Here is a 22,920-nt window from a genome sequence, read left to right as displayed (position 1 = left end):
GTTGAGTATATTCACTTATATAATTTTAAAATAAATATTTATAAAACAATTATATACAAAATTATAAACTGTGTAACAGGGGAATGGGCAAAGTCCCCTGGGAACATAGTGAAAGGAGAAACCAGTTTAGCAAGCAGAAAGATTTTGTAGCAGTTGTGACATTTTCACTGGGCCTGGCTATTCAAATAGGATTTTGTCAAGGATTTATAATTTGATGGAAGATTGTGGCAGATTATATTTTCCAAAGATGACTATACCAACATATGTCTCATCCAATATGCTTTTCTTTCGATATGACATTGACACTCCTCCATGGAGAGGCTGGGGAGGGTCTATGTCCCCACCCCTTTAAACTTGGGCAGGGCTTTGTGATTGCCTTGATGAACAGAATGAGGTGGAAGTATTACAGCATGACTTCTGAGATTATTCAACTTCGGTCTGGTCCTTTCTTTCACAAAATACTCATCCTTGAAACATAGCCACGATGCTGTCAGGAAGCCCAAACTAGCCTACATGGAAAAACCACATGAAGAGGCTCATGTGGGGAGGAACTGAGGCCTCCAGCTGACAACCAGCATCAACTGCTGGACACGTGAGTGAGCAAGCCTTCAGATGATTCCTGCCCCAGCCTTTGTGCTCCCTGGCTAAGGCTAGATATGCATCATGGAACAGAGACAAGCCATCCCCACTGTGCTCTATCCTAATTCCTGACCCGAGAATCCTTGAGCATAATAAATGATTATGCCACGAAGTTTCAATGCAATGTGTTACACAGTCAAAGTAACTGGAACAAAGACATTCTAAAGAGAAGACAAGTAATGGAATGTCACAGGGCACTGTGAGTACTGGCAGTTTTAGGTGATGAAGCCCATAGTCTGGCTGGGACCAGACTATGAAAAGTACTTGTATGGTACTATTTTAAAAATTAGACTTATCCTATTGCCAGTGGAGAACTGTTGAAAGCTTTTAAGCTGGGAAGTGAAATGCTAAGATCTGCATTTTAGCAAGATATCTCTGAGACTACTGTAAAGGAAAGATTGCAGAAATGAATGACTTAAAAATAGAAAAAGCCCCTCTGATTAAGATGGGTCCCAGCCAAGTAAAATGGTGGGATCCGTGCTCTGGCTACATGTTTTTGACTTTTTCCTATTTAGGGTTGCTTCTTATGCTCATTTATACTCAATTTCACTTGTATTAAAATGTTAGGAGGGAAAACTTCTGTCCATACAAAAACCTGCCACAGATGTTTAAAGCGGCTTTATTCATAACTGCCAAAACTGCAACCAAGATATCCTTCAATAGGTAAATGGATAAACTGTGGTACATTCTATTCAGCACTAAAAGGAAAAGCGCTATCGGCTCAGCGCGGTGGCTCACGCCTGTAATCCCCACACTTCGGGAGGCTGAGGCAGGTGGATCACAAGGTCAGGAGATTGAGACCATCTTGGCTAACACAGTGAAACCCCGACTCTACTAAAAATACAAAAATTAACCAGGCATGGTGGCACGTGCCTGTAGTCCCAGCTACTCGAGAGGCTGAGGCAGGGAGGCAGGAGAATCGCTTGAACCTGGGAGGTGGAGGTTGCAGTGAGCCGAGATCGCACCACTGTACTCCAGCCTGGGTGACAGAGTGAGACTCTGTTTAAAAAGAAAAGAAAAGAAAAGGAAAGAAAAGAAAAGAAAAGAAAAGAGCTATCAAGCCATGAAAAGACATGGAGGAACCCAAAGTGTTAATTACTAAGTAAAAAAAAAAATCTAAAAATCATACATACCATCTGACTCCAACTATATGATGTTCTGAACAAGGAAAAACTATGGAGACAGTAAAAAGATCACTGGCTGGCCGGGCGCGGTGGCTCAAGCCTGTAATCCCAGCACTTTGGGAGGCCGAGACGGGTGGATCACGAGGTCAGGAGATCGAGACCATCCTGGCTAACACGGTGAAACCCCGTCTCTACTAAAAATACAAAAAAAAAACTAGCCGGGCGAAGTGGCGGGCGCCTGTGGTCCCAGCTACTCGGGAGGCTGAGGCAGGAGAATGGCGTAAACCCGGGAGGCGGAGCTTGCAGTGAGCTGAGATCCGGTCACTGCACTCCAGCCCCGGCGACAGAGTGAGACTCTGCCTCAAAAAAAAAAAAAAAGATCACTGGTTGTTAGGGGTCAGTGGGAGGGAGGGACGAATAGACAGCACAGAGGATTTTTAGGGTAGTGAAACTACTACGTCTGATACTATAATGGTGGATACACATCATTACACATTTGTCCAAACCCACAAAATGTATAACACCAAAAGTGAACCCCAGTGTAAACCGTGGACTTCAGATGATTATATGGCAATGGAAGTTCATTGATTGTAACAAATGTACCACTCTGGTGTGTAATACGGGGTACATGGGAAATCTACTTTCTGCTCAAATTTGCTGTGATCCTAAAACTGCTCTAAAAAAAGAAAGTCTATTTTTAAAATCTTAGGAGAAAAAAATGTTAGGGGGGTGTCAGAATACAAAAACATTTTCCTTAGTGCTCTTCTTTCAAGCTTCTGGATCTAAATCTGTTTAAGAATACAAAGCAAGCTGTCTAAAAATTATAACCACTTGTAACTAATTATCTATGTGACTAATGCCATCCTTATACAAACATCACTATAACCCCCAATTTCTCGTTTTTGTGTTTATTAAAATATCCTCATCATTCTCACAACTTGCTTTGTAAGAAAACTCTATAAACATGAACTTGAAAAAGAAAATAAACCTATACTAATAAACTCTAGCACTTATACACTGGATATTATAGATCTATGTAAGGAGAAAATGTGAGATGCATGGTCCAACAAGAGTGAGAACATATAACTCAAAACATAAAAAGCCACCTCTGTGGTAAGGGATAAGATGCCTGTATGAATATAAAAGCAAAGATTTATAAGGTGATGAAAGATACTAATGAGAACGTTTCATTCTCATGTTGGCAGAAGATCTTCCATTCTACTTTCTGAGAAAATCAAGAGGACGAATGCATTGAAAATTGAGAGTTCATGGAGAATAGAGACAGGATGCAGTAACTTAACAGTGAGTCAGTCAGATCCTCAAGGATCCAGAGTAGTCGCTGATCCCAGTTGGAACTCAATCGTGTTATTTATTGAGGCCAGTTTTGTATAATTATATACTGTGCCTTTCTCTAATGTTAATTGTTCAAGAGATGATTAACCAATTTGTGGCTACTGTGCATCTTGCCTTTTCACATCTTCACTTAATGCCTGCCTTTGAAAGAGGTCATAATTTAAATTCTTTATGAAAAATAGGAACTAAAATTAATTTTCGATTTAAGGCATGTAGTCAATTTTTGAAACAATGAAAAAGGAAAAAGTAAAACAGAAAGAGAGAAAACACTGAAACAAATGGTAAAACAAGATTATAGGACCATGTTGTGGTTTGAATTTATCCATGCTAGTTCTGTCCCTCATTAACAAAGTTAAATAGAAGCCAACGGTTGCTGTATTTCACAAAATAAAATCTGATAAATAAACTTCCTATTCCTTAACCAGTTTACCTGCACCCAAAAGATTACAAACTTCTGCTGCTTCTGACAAGCATGTGATTGGAGAGACAATGGAAGGAGGTGTTGCTAGTAAAGGCAGCTTTGGATCATCATCAGAAAATGTCATCAGGTCCTGACAGAAAACACGAGAACATGATAAATGAAGAAAAAAATTAATATCACTGGATGGACAATTTATGGAGCCACAAAGTATCTAAATGTGCTAACATCATCATAAACACATTCTGATTTAATTAACTCAAACATACATCTATCATGTGGCTGTCTACTGGGCATAGGGAGGTTTTCTGCCCTTGGGAATCCCCACCCCTTGCTGAAGACACCTTGTGTAGATAGCAAGGATTTTGTTTAGGGCACTACCTTTACCTACCACCCTTCAGCATCCCTACAGCATACTATCTCAGAGGCCAATTATCTTGTCTCATTGGTAATCATAAAGCCAGTTGTATGTATCTTTTATTCATATTTAAAATTTTTAACTTTTTATCATCAAGTAAAAACTAGACACAAAAGATAATCAATCCAATCATGCAGGTTAAACAATAATCAAATGATGGCTAATCGTGTTTCATTTATATCCCTACCATGCCTCATTTGTGATCTGTGACAACCTGTTTCACTTTGAGGCAAATCCTAGAATAATCCCTTATTTCATTATGTATCTCTGCCTTAGTCCGTTCCGGTTGCTATAACAAAATACCATCAACTGAGTGGCTTATAAACAACAGAAATTTCTTACAGTTTTGAAAGTTAGCAAGTCCAAGATCAAGGTGCCAGTACAATATCATACTGATGTCTGGCGACGACCCACCTCCTAGACAGTCATTTTTTCACTGTAACCTCTCATAGAAGAAGGTGACCAAGGAGTTCTCTTGGCCTCTTTTATAAGGGCACTCATCATATTCATGAGGGCTATGCCCTTATGACCTAGTCACCTCCCAAAGATCCCGCCTCCTAATACCATCACTTTGGGGGTTAGGATTTCAACTAAGAATTTGGGAGGAAAACAAGTGTTCAGATGATAGCAATCTCTGATAATAGCTGCATCAAACTGATCACAGCTCCTAATGTCATCAATTACCATAAACTGTTCATATTTCCAACTTCTCCTAAATGTCATAAACAGGTTTTTCTACAGCTTGTTTGAAAAAGGATCCAAATGAAGTCTATAGAGTAGGTTTAGTTGGTATGTTTCTTTTTTTCTGTGAACTAGGGATTTTTCTCCATTGTAATTAACATACAGTAAAATGCACAGACCTTAAATGTAGGGCTCAATAACTTTTATCATATGAGTATGCAGTTATATAGTAACCACATTTCCTTCACCCAGAAAGTTTCCTCAAGCTCCTTTCCAGCTCTTACCATCCCACCACCCTGCATCATGACCGCTATTCTATCCCTATCACCATTCCTGAATTTTGCCTGTTCTTGAATTTCATATGAATGTAATCATACAGTATGTATACTTTTGTGTCTGGTTCCTATTGCTCAACATAATGTACATGAGATTCATCCATGTTTTGCTGTGTAGTTCCTCCCTCCTTTCCTACCTGTAAGAAAGGTAGGAATGTACCTTTCTTGTGAATGTGAATATATCACAATTTGTTTATCCATTCTCCTGCATATGGATAATTTCCAAAGTTCATCTATTATGAATAAAGCTACTATGAACATTCTTGCATAAATCTTTTTGTGGACAAATGCACTCATTTTTCCTGGATACTACACGGTAGTAGTATAGCATTTCTAGCTTATAGGACAGGTCTATTTTTAACTTCATTAGCAATTGCCAAACCATGTTCCAAAGTGATTTACCACTTTTAAAAACTCAACTTTGAGTTCATTTTACTTCCACATGTAAGAAATAATAGAGCCTATGTAGCCTTTGCTGTGTTTCTTCCAAAAGTAACATCTTGCAAAACTGTAGTACAATATCCTACTCAGGATATTGACATTGAAGCAGTCAATATACAGAACATTTCTATCACAATCACAAGAATCCTTTCTGATGCCCTTTCATAGACATACACTCCCTCAACAGAACTAATCTGTTCCTAGTCTCTCCTTCATTTTTATAGTTGTGACATTTGAAGAATGCTATATAAATGGAACCATATAGTATGTAACCTTTTGGGACTGGCTTTTTTAGCCTTGCATAATTCCTAGGGATTCATCCAAATTGTTTCATTTCAATAGTTTCTTCCTTTTCATTGCGTAGTACCCTTGATACAGATGTAACATAGTTTAACCTGTAAAAGGACCTCTGGGATGTTTCTAGATTTTGGCTATTACAAATAAAGCTGCTGTGAACATTTGTGTACAGGTTTTTGTATGAGATACTTTTTCTTCTTCTTTTTGAGACGGAGTCTCAGTCTGTCTTCCCGGCTGGGGTGTAGTGGCACCATCTTGGCTCACGGCAGTCTCAACTTCCCAGGCTCAAATGATCCTCTCACTTCACCCTCCCGAGTAGCTGGGACTACAGGTACGCATCACCATGCCCGACTAATTTTTTTTAAATTTTGTTTTTCTTTTTAGAAATGATGTTTAGCCATGTTGCCCAGGCTGGTCTCAAACTGCTAAGCTCAAACAATCCACCCAACCTTGGCATTCCAAAGTGCTGGGATTACAGGCATGTGCCACCATGCCAGCCTAGATGTTCATATCTTTGGTATAAATTCCTAGGAGGGCAGTTGCTGTTCATATAGTAGCCACGTTTAGATTTATTAAAAAGTACCAAACTGTTTTCCAGAGTAGCTGTACCATTTTGCATTCCTACCAGTAATATATTAGTGTTTTAATTTCTCCATATTCTCACCAGCATTTGGTGTTGTCACTACTTTTTTATTTTAGCCATTTTGATATTGCATGTTTAAATTACATTTTCCTGAAGGCTAATAATGTGCAACAACTTTTCGTGCGCTTACTTGCCATCTGTATTTGCTAAAATGACTGTTCATAACATGTGCCCATTTTCTAATTGGACCGTTTGGTTTTAAACTGGTGAGTTTCAACAGTTCTTTAAATGCTTTAGATATTAGTCCTTTGCCAGATATGGGGTTTACAAATATTTTTTCCCAGTCTGTAGATTATTTTTCCATCCTCTTAACCGGGTCTTTTGCAGAGCAAACATTTTTAATTTTGATGAGGTCTGATTTATCATTTTTCCTTTTAGGGATCATGCTTTTATCCAGTTTTTTTTTTTTTTTTTTTTTGAGATGGAGTCTTGCCCTGTCACCCAGGCTGGAGTGCAATGGTGCGATCTCGGCTCACTGCAACCTCCACCTCCGGGTTCAAGTGATTTTCCTGCCTCACCCTCCCAAGTAGCTGTGATTACAGGCACGTGCCACCACTCCCAGATAATTTTTTGTATCTTTAGTAGAGACGGGGTTTCACCATGTTGGCCGGGTTGGTCTTGAACTCCTGACCTTGTGATGCGCCTGCCTCAGCCTCCCAAAGTGTGGCGATTACAGGCACAAGTCACCGTACCTGGCCTCAGTTCTAAATCTCAAAGATTTTTCTCCTATATTTTCTAAAAGTTTTATAGTTTACATTTAAGTCTGTGATTAACTTGGAGTGGATTTCTATATAAGGCTTAGGTTGAGATTCATGGTTGTCTGAATGTCCAATTGCTGTAGCACCATTTTTTGAAAAGGTTAATACTCCTACACTGAATTTCTTTTGCACCTTTGTCAAAAATCAGTTGGTCATGTTTGTGTGTGTCTATTTCTGGGTTCTCTATTCCATTCCACCGATCCAAGTGTCTCTCTCTCCACCAATACCGCACTCTCTTGAATACTGTAGCTATACACAGGCATTAATATCAGGCAGAGGGATTACTCCCATTTTGTTCTGCCTTTTCAAGACTGTTTTAGCTATTTTAGGGCCTGTGCCTTTCCATATCAATTTTAGAACAAGGCTATTATCCCTATCGAAAACCTTTCTGGGATTTTAATAGGAATTACATTAAACCTATAGAATAATCAGGGTCATCTATATTATGACACCTTTACTATGTTGAGTCTTCCAATCCATGTAACATGACAGGTCCCTATTTGGGTCCTCTTTAATTTCATTCATCAGTATTTTATAATTATCAACATATAGATTCTGTACATGTTTTGTTAGATTTATACCTAAGTATTTCAATTTGGATTTATACCTAAGTATTTTAATTTATACTTCAGTATTTTAATGCCTAAGTATTTCAATTTATACTTAAGTATTTCAAATGGTATTGTCTTAATTTAAGTTTCCACATGTTCATTGTTAGTATGTAGACATTCAATTGATTTCTGTATGCTTTTATATATTGCTGGATTCAACTGGCTAATATTTTGTTGAGAATTTTTTGTGTCTAATTTCATGAGAAATATTGGTCTGTAGTTTTCCTTTTTTGTTCCATCTTTGTTTTAACTTGGGATCAGGGTAATACTTGCCTCATAAAATGAATTGGGAAATGTTCCCTCCTCTTCCATTTTCTGGAAGACATTGTGAAAAATTGCTGTTAATTCTTTATTTTTTGATTTTTTGATTTTTGAGACAGGGTCTTACTCTGTCACCCAGGCTGGAGTACAGTGGTGCAATCACGACTGTCACTGCAGCCTCAAACTCCCAGGTTCAAGCAATCCTCCCACCTCAGCCTCCCGAGTAGCTGGGACTACAGGTGGGTGCCACCGTACCTGGCTATTTTTTTTATTTTTATTTTTGTAGAGATGGGGTCTCTCTAGGTTGCCCAGGCTAATTCTTCTTTAAATGTTTGGTAGAATTCTCTAGTGAAACCATCTGGGCCTAGAAATTTCTTTTTCAGGGGACTTATCCTTCAAATTCAATTTTTAAAATGATTGTAGAACCATTGAGTTTGGGTAGTTTATATTTTCTGAGAAATTATTTCTTTTGATTTGTCAAAGTTATAAAGTTTTTGGGTTTTTTTTTTTTTTTTGATAGAGTCTCACTCTACCTATGTATTTTGATTATCTATTTGTTTTGTTGTTTTGTTTTTGTTTTTGTTTGAGACAGAGTCTCACTCTGTAGCCCAGGCTGGAGTGCAGTGGCATGATCTGGGCCCACTGCAAGCTCTGTCTCCCAGGTTCGAATGATTCTTGTGCCTCAGCCTCTTGAGTAGCTGGGACTACAGGTGCGCACCACCACGCCTGGCTAACTTTTGTATTTTGTATTTTTTGTAGACATATGGTTTCACCATGTTGGCCAGGCTGGTCTTGAACTCCTGGCCTCAAGTGACCCACCTGCCTTGACCTCCCAGAGTGCTGGGATTATGGGCATGCCTGGCCCATAAGTATAAAGTTGTTGGTATTAATCCCTTACTATCCTTTTAGAGCTGAAGCAATTGTAGTGGCTATCTCATCTCATCCTGATACTGGTGATTTGTGTCTTCTCTCTTTATCTTTGCCAGTCTTGTTAGAGTTTTATCAACTTTTATTGTTTTTTAAATTATTATTATTATTTTTTTACTTATTTATCTTTTTTTTCAAAGAACTGGCTTTTTGTATCATTCCTTTTTCTCTGTTGTTTTCCTGTTTTCAATTTCATTAATTTCTGTTCTTTATGATTTCCTTTCTTCTATTCCTTGTGCATTTATTTCGCTTTTCTGAGTTTCCTGAGGAAAGAACTTAGATTATTGATTTCAAACCTTTCCTCTTTTCTATTGTAAGCGTTTAAACAATTAAAATATTTTAAATGTTTACATTATAAATGTAAGTACTGTAAATTTCCCGCTCACCACAGCTTTAGGTGTATTTCACATATTGCTGATGTTGAGTGAACCTTAATGTAAACTGGACCTTGGGTGATTATGATATGTTAATGTAGATTCATTGATTATAAAAATTTGACACTCTGGTATAGGATGTTGATAGGGGTGGGAAGGGTGTACTTGTAGGAGGGGTAGAGGACGTAAGGGGAAATCTCTGTACCTTCCACTCCATTTTGCTGGGAACCTAATATGGCTCTAAAAAACAATCTGTTAAAAAAACAAAAGAAAAGACCAGAGTGACTTTTTTTTAAATTTTGAGGGAGAGTCTTGCTCTGTTGCCCAGACTGGAATGCAGTGGTGTAATCTCGGCTCAAGCTGTCCTCCCAATTCAGCCTCCCTGGCGGCTGGGGCTATAGGCACATGCCACCATGCCCAACTGATTTTTTTTTTTGTAGGGCCTCAAGCAATCTTCCTGTCTTGGCCTTCCAAAGTACTGGGATTATAGGCATGAACCAGTATACTTAGCCCAGGGTAACATTTTGTAAAGATTTTTAAAATATTTAATAAAGATCTTATAAACATTTTATAAAGATTTCTATAAAGCAAAAAAAGTCATAAATAAAAATTTTAAATCAAATGGAAAATAGATAAAGAACAAGGAAGTGGGCTAATTCTCTAATACACAAATTGCTCTTAGGAATTGGTAAAGACAAAGATGAGAAACCAAACAGGAAAATAAGCAAAGGACATGAATAGAGTTCACAGTAAAAAGAAACAAAAATGCCCAATAAACACATAAAAAGTTACAATAAAAAATTAAAATAAAAATTTCCTTCCTCTCAGATTGACAAAAATGAAAACTTTTGATAACGGTATTTGCAAAGATGAGGGGAATCAAGATGATAGACTGTATAAACTGTATACCAGTACTGTGTACCAATATAAACGGGTACAACTTTTAGGAGGACAATTTGGCAGCACTTTTCAAAATTAAAAATAAGTATAACCTTTTGGCAATTCCCCTTCTGAGACAGCATCATAAAAATATATGTACAAGGGTTATTATTGCAACTATGCTTTAACATGCAAAAACATGAAAAATCCAAGTGATTACCAATAGGAAATGGCTAAGATTATATATATATATGTGTGTGTGTGTGTGTATATGTATGTGTGTATATATATATATAAAGAATACAGCACAGCAATATGTACTGATATTTAAAAAGTCTGTAAGATTTAGTTTACTAAAAAAGCATATTTTGAAATATACATTGAATGATTACATTTATTATACAGAAAGATGTCCATGATATATTGTTTAGTTCAAAGCATGCTGCAGAGCAATACATATTGAATGAGACCAGTTAGGTAAAAGAAATGTGTGGACACAAAAATTTCCCCCAAAAATCACTAGAAACTGCTGGAGTTGCCTCTGGGGAAAGGAACTTGAGAAGCATGGAGGAGTAAGGAGTCACTCTGCTCTGCACTCTTTACCCTTTGATGTTGTCTGAACATTTTTCAATAAGTACTTTCTAATTTAAAAAGAAGTAGCAAGAGTACAAGCATGAAAATAAAAAAAAAACTTTTAAGCATAAAACGATGTAGCAAAAAAGTTGCAAGAAAAATGAATTAACATAATTAGAATAAGTATAATTTCCATTTCTTTAACAACTTTGGTGAAATCAAATTTTAGGAATTATAATAAATGGCATCCCAATAAACCAAAAGATAAAAATGTATACTCTTCATTTGGCAAAATAACAAATGAAGGCAGTAGGAAACAAACATTTGTCGTGTATCACTATCAATTTAGTAAATCACAACTAGACTGAAGGTTTTGGTCAGCTTTAATTTTGTGTGAACCAATTCATAGCATCTCTATCTGTTTCTATGGAAACAACTGCGACCAAAAAAATCACAACCTCATTGTTGAATCTCCTCAAACAGGAAAAGAGTAAGGTCTTTTGAGGTGATGAAAAGCTGCAAATAGCCTTATTCATTAGCAAATCTAATAATAAAAATTCTGGGCAGTATATATAGAGAAAACAGATCCATGTCTGTCATAAATTTAAAGTCTTTCCTTAGTTTTGAAAGTAACATTTAGGCAAGCACTGTTCTGCTTTTAAAAGCTCTATTATGAATTTTGTTTACTGCATTTAAGATAAATTTTCTTTTATTTATAAAAAGAGAATAGTTAAAGAGGTTTCTATTTAAATTTTTAAGAGATATTTTAAGGGCCCCTCATTCTGCCTAAGCAATCATTTATTTCTCATTCTGTAGATGTAGTACATTTGACAACAACAATTAGGTTTACTGTTCGACTTACTAGGTTTTTTCTTCTGCAACAAGAGCAGACTACTGAAGAGGACATACTGGAATGTAACAAATGCTCCTAATAGTAATAAGAAAAGATGCTTGTCAAGAGGATAATGGGATATTGTTATAATACAGTGATGTTCTGAAAAAGGAAAATCCAGCTTCTAAACTTCTTTTGAGAGAAATGCACCATTTTTTCTCACTGAAATAAGATGTAGAGTGATGTAGATCAGTAACACTGAGTTTCTCTGAAGCAAGAAAAAAACAGTAATCAGGATTTAAAGACTGATACAAAAAAAAAAAAAATAGGTGACATTTTATGTCTTTGGTTCCAAAGCACATAGGATTATTCAAGTCTGTTTTCTACCTCAAAAGCCATCAGCAGAAACTAGACTGACCTCAAATTTTAAAATCATTTTGGCTGGGCACGGTAGCTCACGCCTGAAATCTCAGCACTTTGGGAGGCCGAGGCAGGTGGTTTGCCTGAGATCAGGAGTCAAGACCAGCCTGGCCCACCTGGTAAAACCCTGTCTCTACTAAAAATACAAAAATTAGCTGGACCTGGTGGCAGGCACCTATAGTACCAGCTACTTGGGAGGCTGAGGCAGGAGAATCACTTGAACTTGGGAGGCAGAGGCTGTAGTGAGCCAAGATCGTGCCAATGCACTCCAGCCTCGGCAACATAGAGAGACTCTGTCTCAATAAATAAATAAATAAAATCATTTTGACTTAATGTCTTATCTTTAAATTTTATTTATTTATTTATTTTACGAATGGGGTCTTACTGTGTTGCCTAGGTTGGAATGCAGTGGCTATTCACAGGTGTAATCATAGCATACTATCTCCAGTTACAAACTCCTTGGGCTCAAGTGATCCTCCTGCCTTAGGCTCCCAAGTAGCTGGAACTACAGACACACACCACTGTGCCCCATTGTCTTATCTTTTAAAATAATCTATGTGTATACACACACACACACATACACCTGAGACAGAGTCTCACTCTGTCACCCAGGCTGGAGTGCAGTGGTGTAATCGCAGCTCACTGCAACCTCTGCCTCCCAGGTTCAAGCGATTCTCCTGCCTCAGCCTCCCAAGTAGCTGGGATTACAGGCAGACACCACCATACCGGGTAATTTTCATATTGTTAGTAGAGATGGGGGTTTCACCATGTTGGCCAGGCTGGTCTTGAACTCCTGACCTCAAGTGATCTGTCCACCTTGGCCTCCCAAAATGCTGGAATTACAGGTGTGAGCCACTGTGCCCAGCCCCTAAAATAATCTATGTATTTTCAGTCGGTGAGCTATTACGAAATTAAAGAACAGTGAAATTTTAATTTCATGTAGCTTTCTAAGCTATTAGAAAAACAATTGGATCCAATACCTAACTGGGTTGGGGAACGGCATCAGGAACAGAAAGTAAAACAGAAAATAATAATTCTAACCTTCCTCATAGGAATTGTGGCAGGGAACACTAAACAAAGCACTCTGAGCACAAGACTAAAGCAGCATCTTTCACAGGAAAAAAAGAGAAGCTAACGTTCATTTGCTGTCTATTATTCATTCATTTCTTCAGTAACAAAAATTTGTCAACTGAAGATTCAGCAATGAATAAAGACTAAAAATGTCTCAAGAAGATTTTCTTCTACTGGGAGAAACAGACAACAAACAGAAAAACGAATTAATGAGATAATTTCACAGTCATGAGTGAAACACGTTTCTAGTATGTATGTTCATACTTTGGGGATACCTCCCTTCTCCAAATATAGAGCAATGAGAGAGAAAATGCAAATGTGAAAATTAAAAAGATATAGTCATGCTCAAAACCAAGATTAACATCTTCATGGAACAGAAACAAATAATGGTAAGGAGAGGTTGAAGCTGTGGAGCTTTGGGGCTCTGGGTACAGAAAATGTCAGAGAAAATCAGGAGCTCAACTCTTGAAGGCTACAGTGTTGATTCAGGATAGGAGTGCTGAATATGGACTCCCTGCTTGAGATTATGCTCAGGTATTAGGATCCCCACTTACAAAGGAAGCTGAAATAACCTGTCATCAGTCACAGCCTGGGGTTGTGGCTGCTAAAAGTATTAGACTCGGATAGGAGAGAGGACACAAACCTCTCTAGAAATTAAAATACAGCATCCTTTGGTCTAGGGACGAGATCTGCAATATCTCTGATACCAGCAAAAGAAAGCAATCCCAAGCTGCCAGTAAGTCCTGAATGGGGATGAGTAGTTCTAGGCATCAGGAGGAGGCAAATGAAAGACTGTTAAGCAGGAAGGAGAAAGGACACAGAGAGAAAGATTAAGAAACAAAAACAAAAACTTGAGCTACTCAAGATGAGCTTATAATCCAATAGTCTAAAACACAGAAAGAAAACCAAATTCACCTTGAAAAAGTCAATATAATAAAGAAATACAAGGGGCAGGTACAGTGGCTCATGCCTGTAATCCCAACACTTTGGGAGGCCGAGGCGGGCAGATAACCTGAGGTCAGGAGTTCAAGACCAGCCTGACCAACATGCTGAAACCCTGACTCTACTAAAAATATAAAAAATAGCCAGATGTGGTGGTGGGCATCTGTACACCCAGCTACTGGGAGGCTGAGGCAGGAGAATCGCTTGAACCCAGGAGGCGGAGGTTGCAGAGAGCTGAGATCATGCCACTGCCCTCTAGCCTGGGTGACAAGAGCAAAATTCCATCTCAAAAAACCAACCAACCAAACAAACAAAATAAATAGAAAGTATTTAAGACTGAGTACACGTAGTCTTAAAAGATAATGAAAAAGACACATTTAATTTACAGAATAAATAAGAAATAAAAACAGGCAGATATGAAATAAGTATAAATGGATATAATTAAGAAGCAATGAGAGGTTCTCTAAATAAAAAATAGAGTTACTGAAATAAAAACCCAGCAGAGTGTGGTGGCTCATGCCTGTAATCCCATTGCTTTGGGAGGCCAAGGCGGGAGATTGCTTGGGCCAGGAGTTCGAGACTAGTCTGGGCAATATAGTAAGACCCTGTCTCTACAAAATATTTAAAAAATTAGCCAGGCATAGTGACGCACTCCCAGCTACTTGGGAGGCTGAGGTGGGAAGATCACTTGCACCCAGGAATTTGAGGTTACAGTGAGCTATGATCATTCTACTGCATTCCAGCATGGGCAACAGCGTAAGATCCTGTCTCTAAAATAAATAAATAAATAAATAAATAAATAAATAAATAAATAAATACCTCACTGGACAGAAAAATTCTAAGTGGGCACCTATGAAAGGAGAATAAATGAATTGAAAGATGATCTAATTAACTACAATGCAGTATGGAGATATGACACAAAAAATGTTTTAAAAAGCAGTTGAAAGACATTAAAAATGACAGAGTAATCCAATGTATATTTAATGGAAATTAAGCAGAAAAAGTTTTCAAGGAAATAGAGGAAAAGTAATGTTTGAAGAGCTGTATGCTAAGATTAAAGATGTGAGTTGTCATGTGAAAGAGCAAACAGGAGTTAAGTAGATATTAAGTCTGAGAAGGTCGCAGAACACTGCAGAAAGAACAGCAAGTCCTGTTTCTGGTTCTGGTGGCTCCCTCTCTCAAGATCAACTCAGGAGGTACTATAAAGGAACGACATCAAAATGAGAAGAAACTGAAAGCCCCTGGTGAGACACAGAGCTCTTTTGAACTGGTACATTTGTGTGAGAGTGAGTAGGGGTGTTGGTGCTGGCTTTATCCTGGGATGGAAGGAAGGGAGTCTGCAGTGACAAGATAACATAGGAAGAAAGTATCGTAATGACACTCCATTCACTGCCCTGGAACCGGCCTCCACAGCTACTGTGACTCAGGCAGCTGTACTCAGGAGTACCTTCCAGTCTGTGCAGAAGCTGAGTGGGCAAGGAGCTGAGAAAATTTGGTGGGGACTGGGATAGGCTTGAGAAGATGCTTCTTCACCCTTCCTCTTCCTGTCCCCCAGGTGGGCATGTGGTTTGTAATTTAAGAAGTATCACCCCTAAAGACTACTTCCTCTTGGGGTATTAAGAATTAAGACCTAACTTGAGGCGTTGATCCTTAGGATGAGGAATGATCAGCTCAGGTCAGATCAGCTCAGATCAGCAAATGGGAAGAAATGCTCTTCACTCTGGAGTTCATTTCCCTCACCGCCCACTTAAGCTGATAGGGAGCAGATAAACTAAGCTCTAGCCTTTAGCAATCCTAAAACGAAGCAGCCATTACATCTAAAGATAACCAGTCACTGGAGGAGCATAACTATTTCAAAAGAAAAATAAAAAAACTGAATCACAGATTGCATCAGAAGCCCAGATATTAGAAAACATAGACCAAGAATTTAAAATAAGTTTACTAAACATACCAAGATAAATACAAAAGGATATGAGTAATATGAAACAGAAAGACATCATATAAAGAAGAAACAGAAATACTGAATATTACATATAAAAATAGAATAGTTGAAATAGAGAATATAGATGAGATTTAAAACTGAATGGATACAGCTGAGAATAAATTACTAAGCTGGAAGATCAAATTGAGGAACTCACAGAAAAATGAGAAAACGAATAGAAACTATAAAGAAAAGTGAAGAGATATAAAGATAGAAAGAGAATTACTAATATCCAGATAATAAGAGTCCAAGAAAGATATTAAAAAAGTGAAAATCAACGTAGAAAATGTTTGAAGAAAAACCGAGAAAACTTTCACAGGACTAAATAGAGACTGAAAAATCCTCCAACTGAAAAGTCCCATGGGTGAGAAAGAAGAAAGAAAAGAAAACCACACTTAAGCATACTGTAGTAAAATTTCAGTCTTTTCAACAAATAATGTTGAAACAACTGGATATACTTAGGCAAAAATAAATAAATAAATAAAAGCCCTTGATCGATATACTTCACGCCTTACACAAAAATTAATTCAAAATAGATCACAGACCTAAATGTAAAACATGACCCTTTTAGGAGAAAACCTATGTGACTTTGTTTAGGCAGAGTTCTTAGATATGACACCAAAAGCATGATTAAAAAAAAAAACAAAAACTGATAAATTTGACTTCATTGAAATTTTAAAATTTTGCTCTGTGAAAGATATTGTTACAAAGAAAACACAAGCCACAAACAGAGAGAAAATATATGCAGATCACATATCTGACAAAGAACTTATATCCAGAATATATAAAGAACTCAAAACTCAATGGTAAAAAGAAAACCAATTCAATTAGAAAATGGATAAAAGATGTGAACATCTGAATAAAGTCAAAGATAAGTTATAATGCCACAAATAAGCACATGAAAAGATATTCAACATCATTAGCCATTCGGAAAATGCAAATTAAAATCATAATGAGATATCATTACAGACCTATTAGAAGAGTTAAAATTAAAATAGCAGTAATACCAAAAGTTGGTTAGGATGCAGAGTTACTGGATCTCTTATACATTGCTCATGGGAATACAAAATGGTATAGACACTCTGGAAAATAGTTTGACTGTTTTTTACAAAACTTGGCACGCACTTACCATACAACCCTACAACTCTCTGACATTTATCCCCGAGATATGAAAACTTCACACAAAAATATGTACACAAATATTCATAGCAACTTTATTCATCATAGCTAAAAAAGGAAACATCCGAATATTCTTCAATGAATGAATGGTTGAACAAAATCTGGTATATCCTGACACTGGAACGTACTCAGCAACAAAAAGGGATGCGTTACTGATTCATGCGACAACCTGTTGGCCCCCAGGAGCATTACAATGAGTGAAAAAATTCCATCTCAAAAGGCTGCATACTGTCTCGTTCCATTTATACAATGTTCTAGACATGACAAACACTGCAGAGATGGAGAAAATATTAGTTATTGCCAAAGGATGGGTTGGGAGTGGGGTGCGTAGCATGAGGCACTTCTTTTGTGATGATGGAACAGTTCTATATCTTCATTGTGGTTCTGTTTACACGTATCTATACATGGGGTAAAATTACATAGAACCACACACAAAAAAACACAAATGCAAGTTTAAAAATCTGAACAGTGAATTGAAGGGTTGAACACTGAGTAAGGTCTGTAGTCCAGTTGGTACTAATATACCAATATCCGTTTCCTGGTTTTGATGTTGCACTGCAACCATACAATATGCCAACAGTGGCGCGAGCTGAGAGAAGGGCATATGGGACTCTGTACTATTTTTGCAACTTCCTATGAGTATGCAATTATTTCACAGTAAGAATTCTTTTTAATGGGTAGAAAAAGACTGTTCAATAAATTAAATATTGCCTATACACAAGGGTGCAAAGAAGGACTCTATCTTCTACTATACAGAAAAATTCTAGAGGACATAAGAACCTCAACACTTAGAAGAAAAAATAAGAGATTTTATTATATTAGGGTAAGGAAGAATTTCTCAAGATTTTTTTAAAAGCACAGAACATAAAAGAAAACTTTGATAATTTGACCTTATTAATATTTAAAGCCCTGAATAACAAAAGCCACCAAAAGCGAAGTTAAAAGACAAGCACAATTTCTCTTGGAACACATGAGGCTGCAAAAGACAAAGTAAAGAAAAAACCCAAAACATAAAAACAAATCGTCCACTAGGGCCTCCAGAAAGAGCACAGCCCTACAGACACCTTGATTTTATCCCATTGAGCTCTGGGTCAGGCTTCTAACCTACAGAAGAGAATACATTTGTTTGTTTTAAGGCACAAAATTTGCAGGGATTTCTTACAGCAGCTATAGGAAACTATAGACTTACCTCTGTTGATTTCCAACCATGAATCTTGAGTGGAAGTGTTTCCTGGGACAACATAGTTTCTGTAGGCAAATGAAGATCTTGGCAATGCTCTTGTTTCAATTCTGCCTTGCACACATTTTCTGTCAACAATATGAAGCTAAGATTTTACTTTGGCAAAACACAGTTATGTTTTTACATTAGTTCACAATTTGTAAGTTAATCACTTCTGAAGATACCTTTTTTTCCTGCTAAATATAAACCATCTGCCAATGGTAACCTATGAGTGTTAATCACTTTAGTATGCCTCTTTGTAGTAAGTGAGAAGTTCAGACTGATTTTAAAAATACAACTTAAATTCTTAAGAAAGTAAAATTATTTTCTTTATATTTGACAAATATCCATACAAATTTATAACACACTTATGTGGTTTTGATTGACTGCATACTAACAATAATTATAATAAGTCAATCTAGAATAAATATTAAAATCTTTGGTCAGAAAATTTAGAAACATAATTTAAATTCTAGCCCTTTCCTACATCAACAACTCTGTTATAACATTACTTGGTCATCTTTTCTAAAAAATAAGGTGTAATATAGTATAGAAAATAGAATCTGAAAAAGTGAAAAGTATTCAAATAAAATTTTAGCAAAGCAGGAATGAGAACTATAATGATTTTAATATTTTAAAGAACTTTATTACTGCAGTGTGAATTTGATGTGTTCTAAGAGAAACTAATCAGAAATGTATAGATTATTAGATAAAAGAACTCAACACAATTTTCAAATTTTGATTTGAACATAAAAGAATATACCTGTGATATGGTTTGGATTTGTGTCCCCACCCAAGTCTCATGTCAAATGGTAATCCCCAATGTTGGAGGAGGGGCTTGGTGAGAGGTGACTGGATCATGGGGCAGATTTCCCCCTTGTTCTTGTGATAGTGAGTTCTCATGAGAGCTGATTGTTTAAAAGTGCATAGCACCTCCTGCTTCGCTCTCTTCCTCCTGCTCCAACCACGTAGGACATTCTTGCTTCCCCTTTGCCTTCCACCATGATTTTAAGTTTCCTGGGGCTTCCCCAGCCATGCTTCCTATACAGCCTGCAGAACCATAAACCAATTAAACTTCTTTTCTTTATCAATTACCCAGTCTCAGGTAGTCTTTCATAGCAATTTGAGAATGTACTATTACAACCAGTGAAAATAAACTGATATTTCTGTTTATATCTTTTTGCTAAACAATATTTTTACAGTCCTAATCTTTCCCTTCCTGTGTTAACTACTATATATTAGTACCAACTCTAAAAAGTCTAATCTGAAAGTATTAGTACCAACTGTATCTCAGCATATCATTGGGCACAATAAGAAGTATAAGAAAACTACTTTCAAATTGGTATATACACACTGCTGGGGATATGTAAAGATTTCCCAAGGGCTAGGTGGGCATGGATAGTTTTAAAGGAAGCAATTTCCAGATCCACAGCTTCCACCTATGTTCTTTCCAAAAACTGATCTGCCTGAGAATGCAACTAGGCAGAGCTATCGGGCTAGTTCTTTCCCCTTTCCCTCCAATAATCAATTTTCTCCCACTTTACAAAAGAAAGGCATATCCTCACCCATCTTATTATGATACATCTTCCCAAGCATTAAAACTTCTAAGGCACCAAACAATAGTTAAAAATACTAACAAAGAGGCAGCCTCCTTTAATCAAAGCAGAAAAAAACAAATGGTCTGTCCTGTCCACACATTTCTTTTAATGGGAAAGCATGGCATAAGTAACAAGGTATTTTGGTCCACACCAGCATGTTTGATATTCTGATATGATACAGTACGAGGCAGCAGGGCAGATGACAAGTTTTGTTTAATGTCCTTGTGTTTTTCATTTCTCACCTATTATCAAATAATGCATTATTCCTAAGGAAGGGTCCCCTGAGAGCAAAGCCAGGCAAGCATGAGAGGCAGGGGTGTCATATGTCACCAATGCAACAAACTCCTGATGAGGCTGTGTGCCTTTGCCATCCATCTTAGGAAAGGATTTAGGAGTGTGAAGACAACCAGGAAAACATCTATTTATACATTTCTTTTAATACAATAAAACATTTTCTGAAAGAAACTTTAAATCTGATTTGGCTAGTTGTCTTAACAATGAGAGCTGGCTTTGCCAACTACATTATATGGTAAATATTTTCCAAAAATTGAATGAATCAAATCTGAGGTTCTGTAAAGTCGATGAAAGTATATTTAGAGTATATAATGCAATAAAATCATTTTCTCAAAAAATTGTATTGACAGGTATATTGCAATTAATATTTTAATTTTTCTCACACTTTCTGAGTATATTCGGTTAAAGTATAACAGGTTTAATTAATAGTTACTTGATAAATTTTAGTATGAATTTTTGTGGTATTATTCCCAGAAACTGAGAAAGTAAATTACTCCTTATGACTGTTTAACAAATCTTTTTCTAAGTAGAATGTTTCTAATTCTTTGCTTTCAGCAACACTAAAGAAAGACTTCATCGAGTTAACAGTCGAGATAAAAATATATTTTTATAATAAATCACTATATAATTTTCAGCATATTACTTGGAAGGAATGCATAGAATTGATTGACACTATTATAATAAAGCACCTTCTTGTCCCATCTACGATTTAGGTGAACAGGTTTTCTCAGCATTTATATTTATATAAATATAAGTAAAACAGAGGCAGGATTTCTGCTGAGCCCTGCTTGTAGCTAGCAATCAGTCATATTCCTATGTGGGTAAACGAGCAGTTCCAAGTATCTCACAAAAACATGTATTTCTAATAAAATTATATTTAACAAATATACAAATTTATAATACATTTATGTGGTTTTGATTGACTGCATACTAACAATAATTGTAATAAGTCAATCTAGAAGAACCGTTAAAACCTTTGGTCAGAGAAAATTTAGAAAAATAATTTCAATTTTACATCTATTTGATGTAGAGAAGATTTCCAAGCATAAAAATATTTTATATTAGGATAAAATTCTGCAAGAAATGTGGAATAAACATATGACTTCAAAGAGAAAAGGGAATAACGTAAAATTTCTAACAGTTAAGGACTTCATGTATTTTTTTTTGCAAATGAATGGCTACAGGTGTCAATCACAATGGTATTTAGATTCCTTCAGATACATTTGAAAGATGAATGTAACTTAACAGTTTGCTTGTTTTTTCTTTTCTTTTGTCCTTAATGTCAATATTTACAACGTGCCAGAATTATATCCTTTGCAGTTATTTATACTTATAAAACTTCATATATCAACTTAAAAATGTGTGAGGAGGTACATAGCGTTTCAAAATCATTTTAGGGGTTATGCAAAAAAAAAAAAAAAAATACTGAAAAGCAGTAATACAAGGCACGTTCTTTACCTTCTAGAAGTTTATAGCTGACTAGGTATATAAGTCTAACATACAGACTTACAGGAAACAGAACACAATTATATGCTAAACATTCTTGAATTAATTAATTTTAGGAACAGATACTCTAAGGAGGAAAACAGCAATGTGCACCAGAGTAATCAGAAACAGCCACAAAGGGGGGAAGTAAAATTAGAACAAGGCTTTGAAGGATGGCTAGGATTCCAAAAAGTATAGAGGCAAAAAGAAATTACGCTGAGCAGAAGGAACTATGTGGGCAAAGGGATAAAGTATGGTAGATGCCAGAGATACTGAAGAAATAAGAATTTTTCATTTATGGTTGTAACTTTTCATTTTGTTTTAACTTCACATAAAAGTGAATAATTAAAATGAGCTTATTTGGGGCTTCAAGATTTTGTAACTAATATTGGCAAAGAGTAGTGACCTGGGGCTTAGATCATCTATCTACTTTCACTGGATTTAATCAACTACATTATCACTCCCTCGGCATTCAGCAACTAAATTATCTTTGAAATCATATGGTCTTATGTTTTAGACATCACAGAAGTAGATTAGTAAAAATTTCAGAAGGTCAATTTTGAAGTAAATTGTGAGAGAAACTGAAGAATAGCAAGAATCGTGAAAGAAAAAATATCTTGCATGTTGGAGATGCATTTTGGCCTAGAATAGCCTAAATGTTGTAAACCTATCTTATCTTACGAGGCAAGAAAGAAATCAATTAGAATATAGTGGGTCTATGGAAACTCATTAAACTTTTCTTTCAGTATCACATAGCCTAACACTGGAAGTGAGGTATGCTTAATTAGATTTGGTAATTAATTATACAACATTTATTTCTGGATTTTTCACAAGCAAGTAGGACAGAACATACATTTAGTTCCTTATAGTTCCTTAGTGGAAATGAGATCCCTTTAGTCTTGTAAGCTACTTATCAATCGACACTGTGAAGTCACAAGCCAACGAAGACTAGTATGTGAATGAGAAACCTCAGAGGAAAAAGTAATGATGCTGCAGGAAATGAAGCCACTGAGTCATTCAAAGATGAGTGCTTCGATACCAAGGTTGTAAGTACTTTGTGGAAACTATCTAGAAAGAAGCTGTGTATCCCACTGAGCCTGCACCACTCAGATAATACCACAAAGCAGAACTTGTGAACCCTGTGATATTTCTCAGATGAGATACCAA

General features: G+C 36.5%; 1 protein-coding gene across 1 annotated transcript in view; it reads right to left on the bottom strand.

Moving 5' to 3' along the window:
- The window catches only part of ENTHD1 (ENTH domain containing 1), a 151,484-nt gene that overhangs the window by 78,559 nt on the left and 50,005 nt on the right, over nt 1-22,920 (bottom strand). The window contains exons 4-5 of the mRNA XM_010389284.2: nt 18,347-18,465; nt 3,547-3,667 (exon numbers count right to left, since the gene is read on the bottom strand). Coding sequence (XP_010387586.2) covers nt 3,547-3,667; nt 18,347-18,465 — 240 coding nt within the window. The remainder of the gene's footprint in view (nt 1-3,546; nt 3,668-18,346; nt 18,466-22,920) is intronic.

This window comes from Rhinopithecus roxellana, chromosome 13, assembly GCF_007565055.1.
Source record: "Rhinopithecus roxellana isolate Shanxi Qingling chromosome 13, ASM756505v1, whole genome shotgun sequence".
Lineage (NCBI taxonomy): Eukaryota > Metazoa > Chordata > Mammalia > Primates > Cercopithecidae > Rhinopithecus > Rhinopithecus roxellana.
The sequence above is the reverse complement of the archived record's forward strand: the minus strand, read 5'-3'. Positions and strand labels throughout refer to the sequence as shown.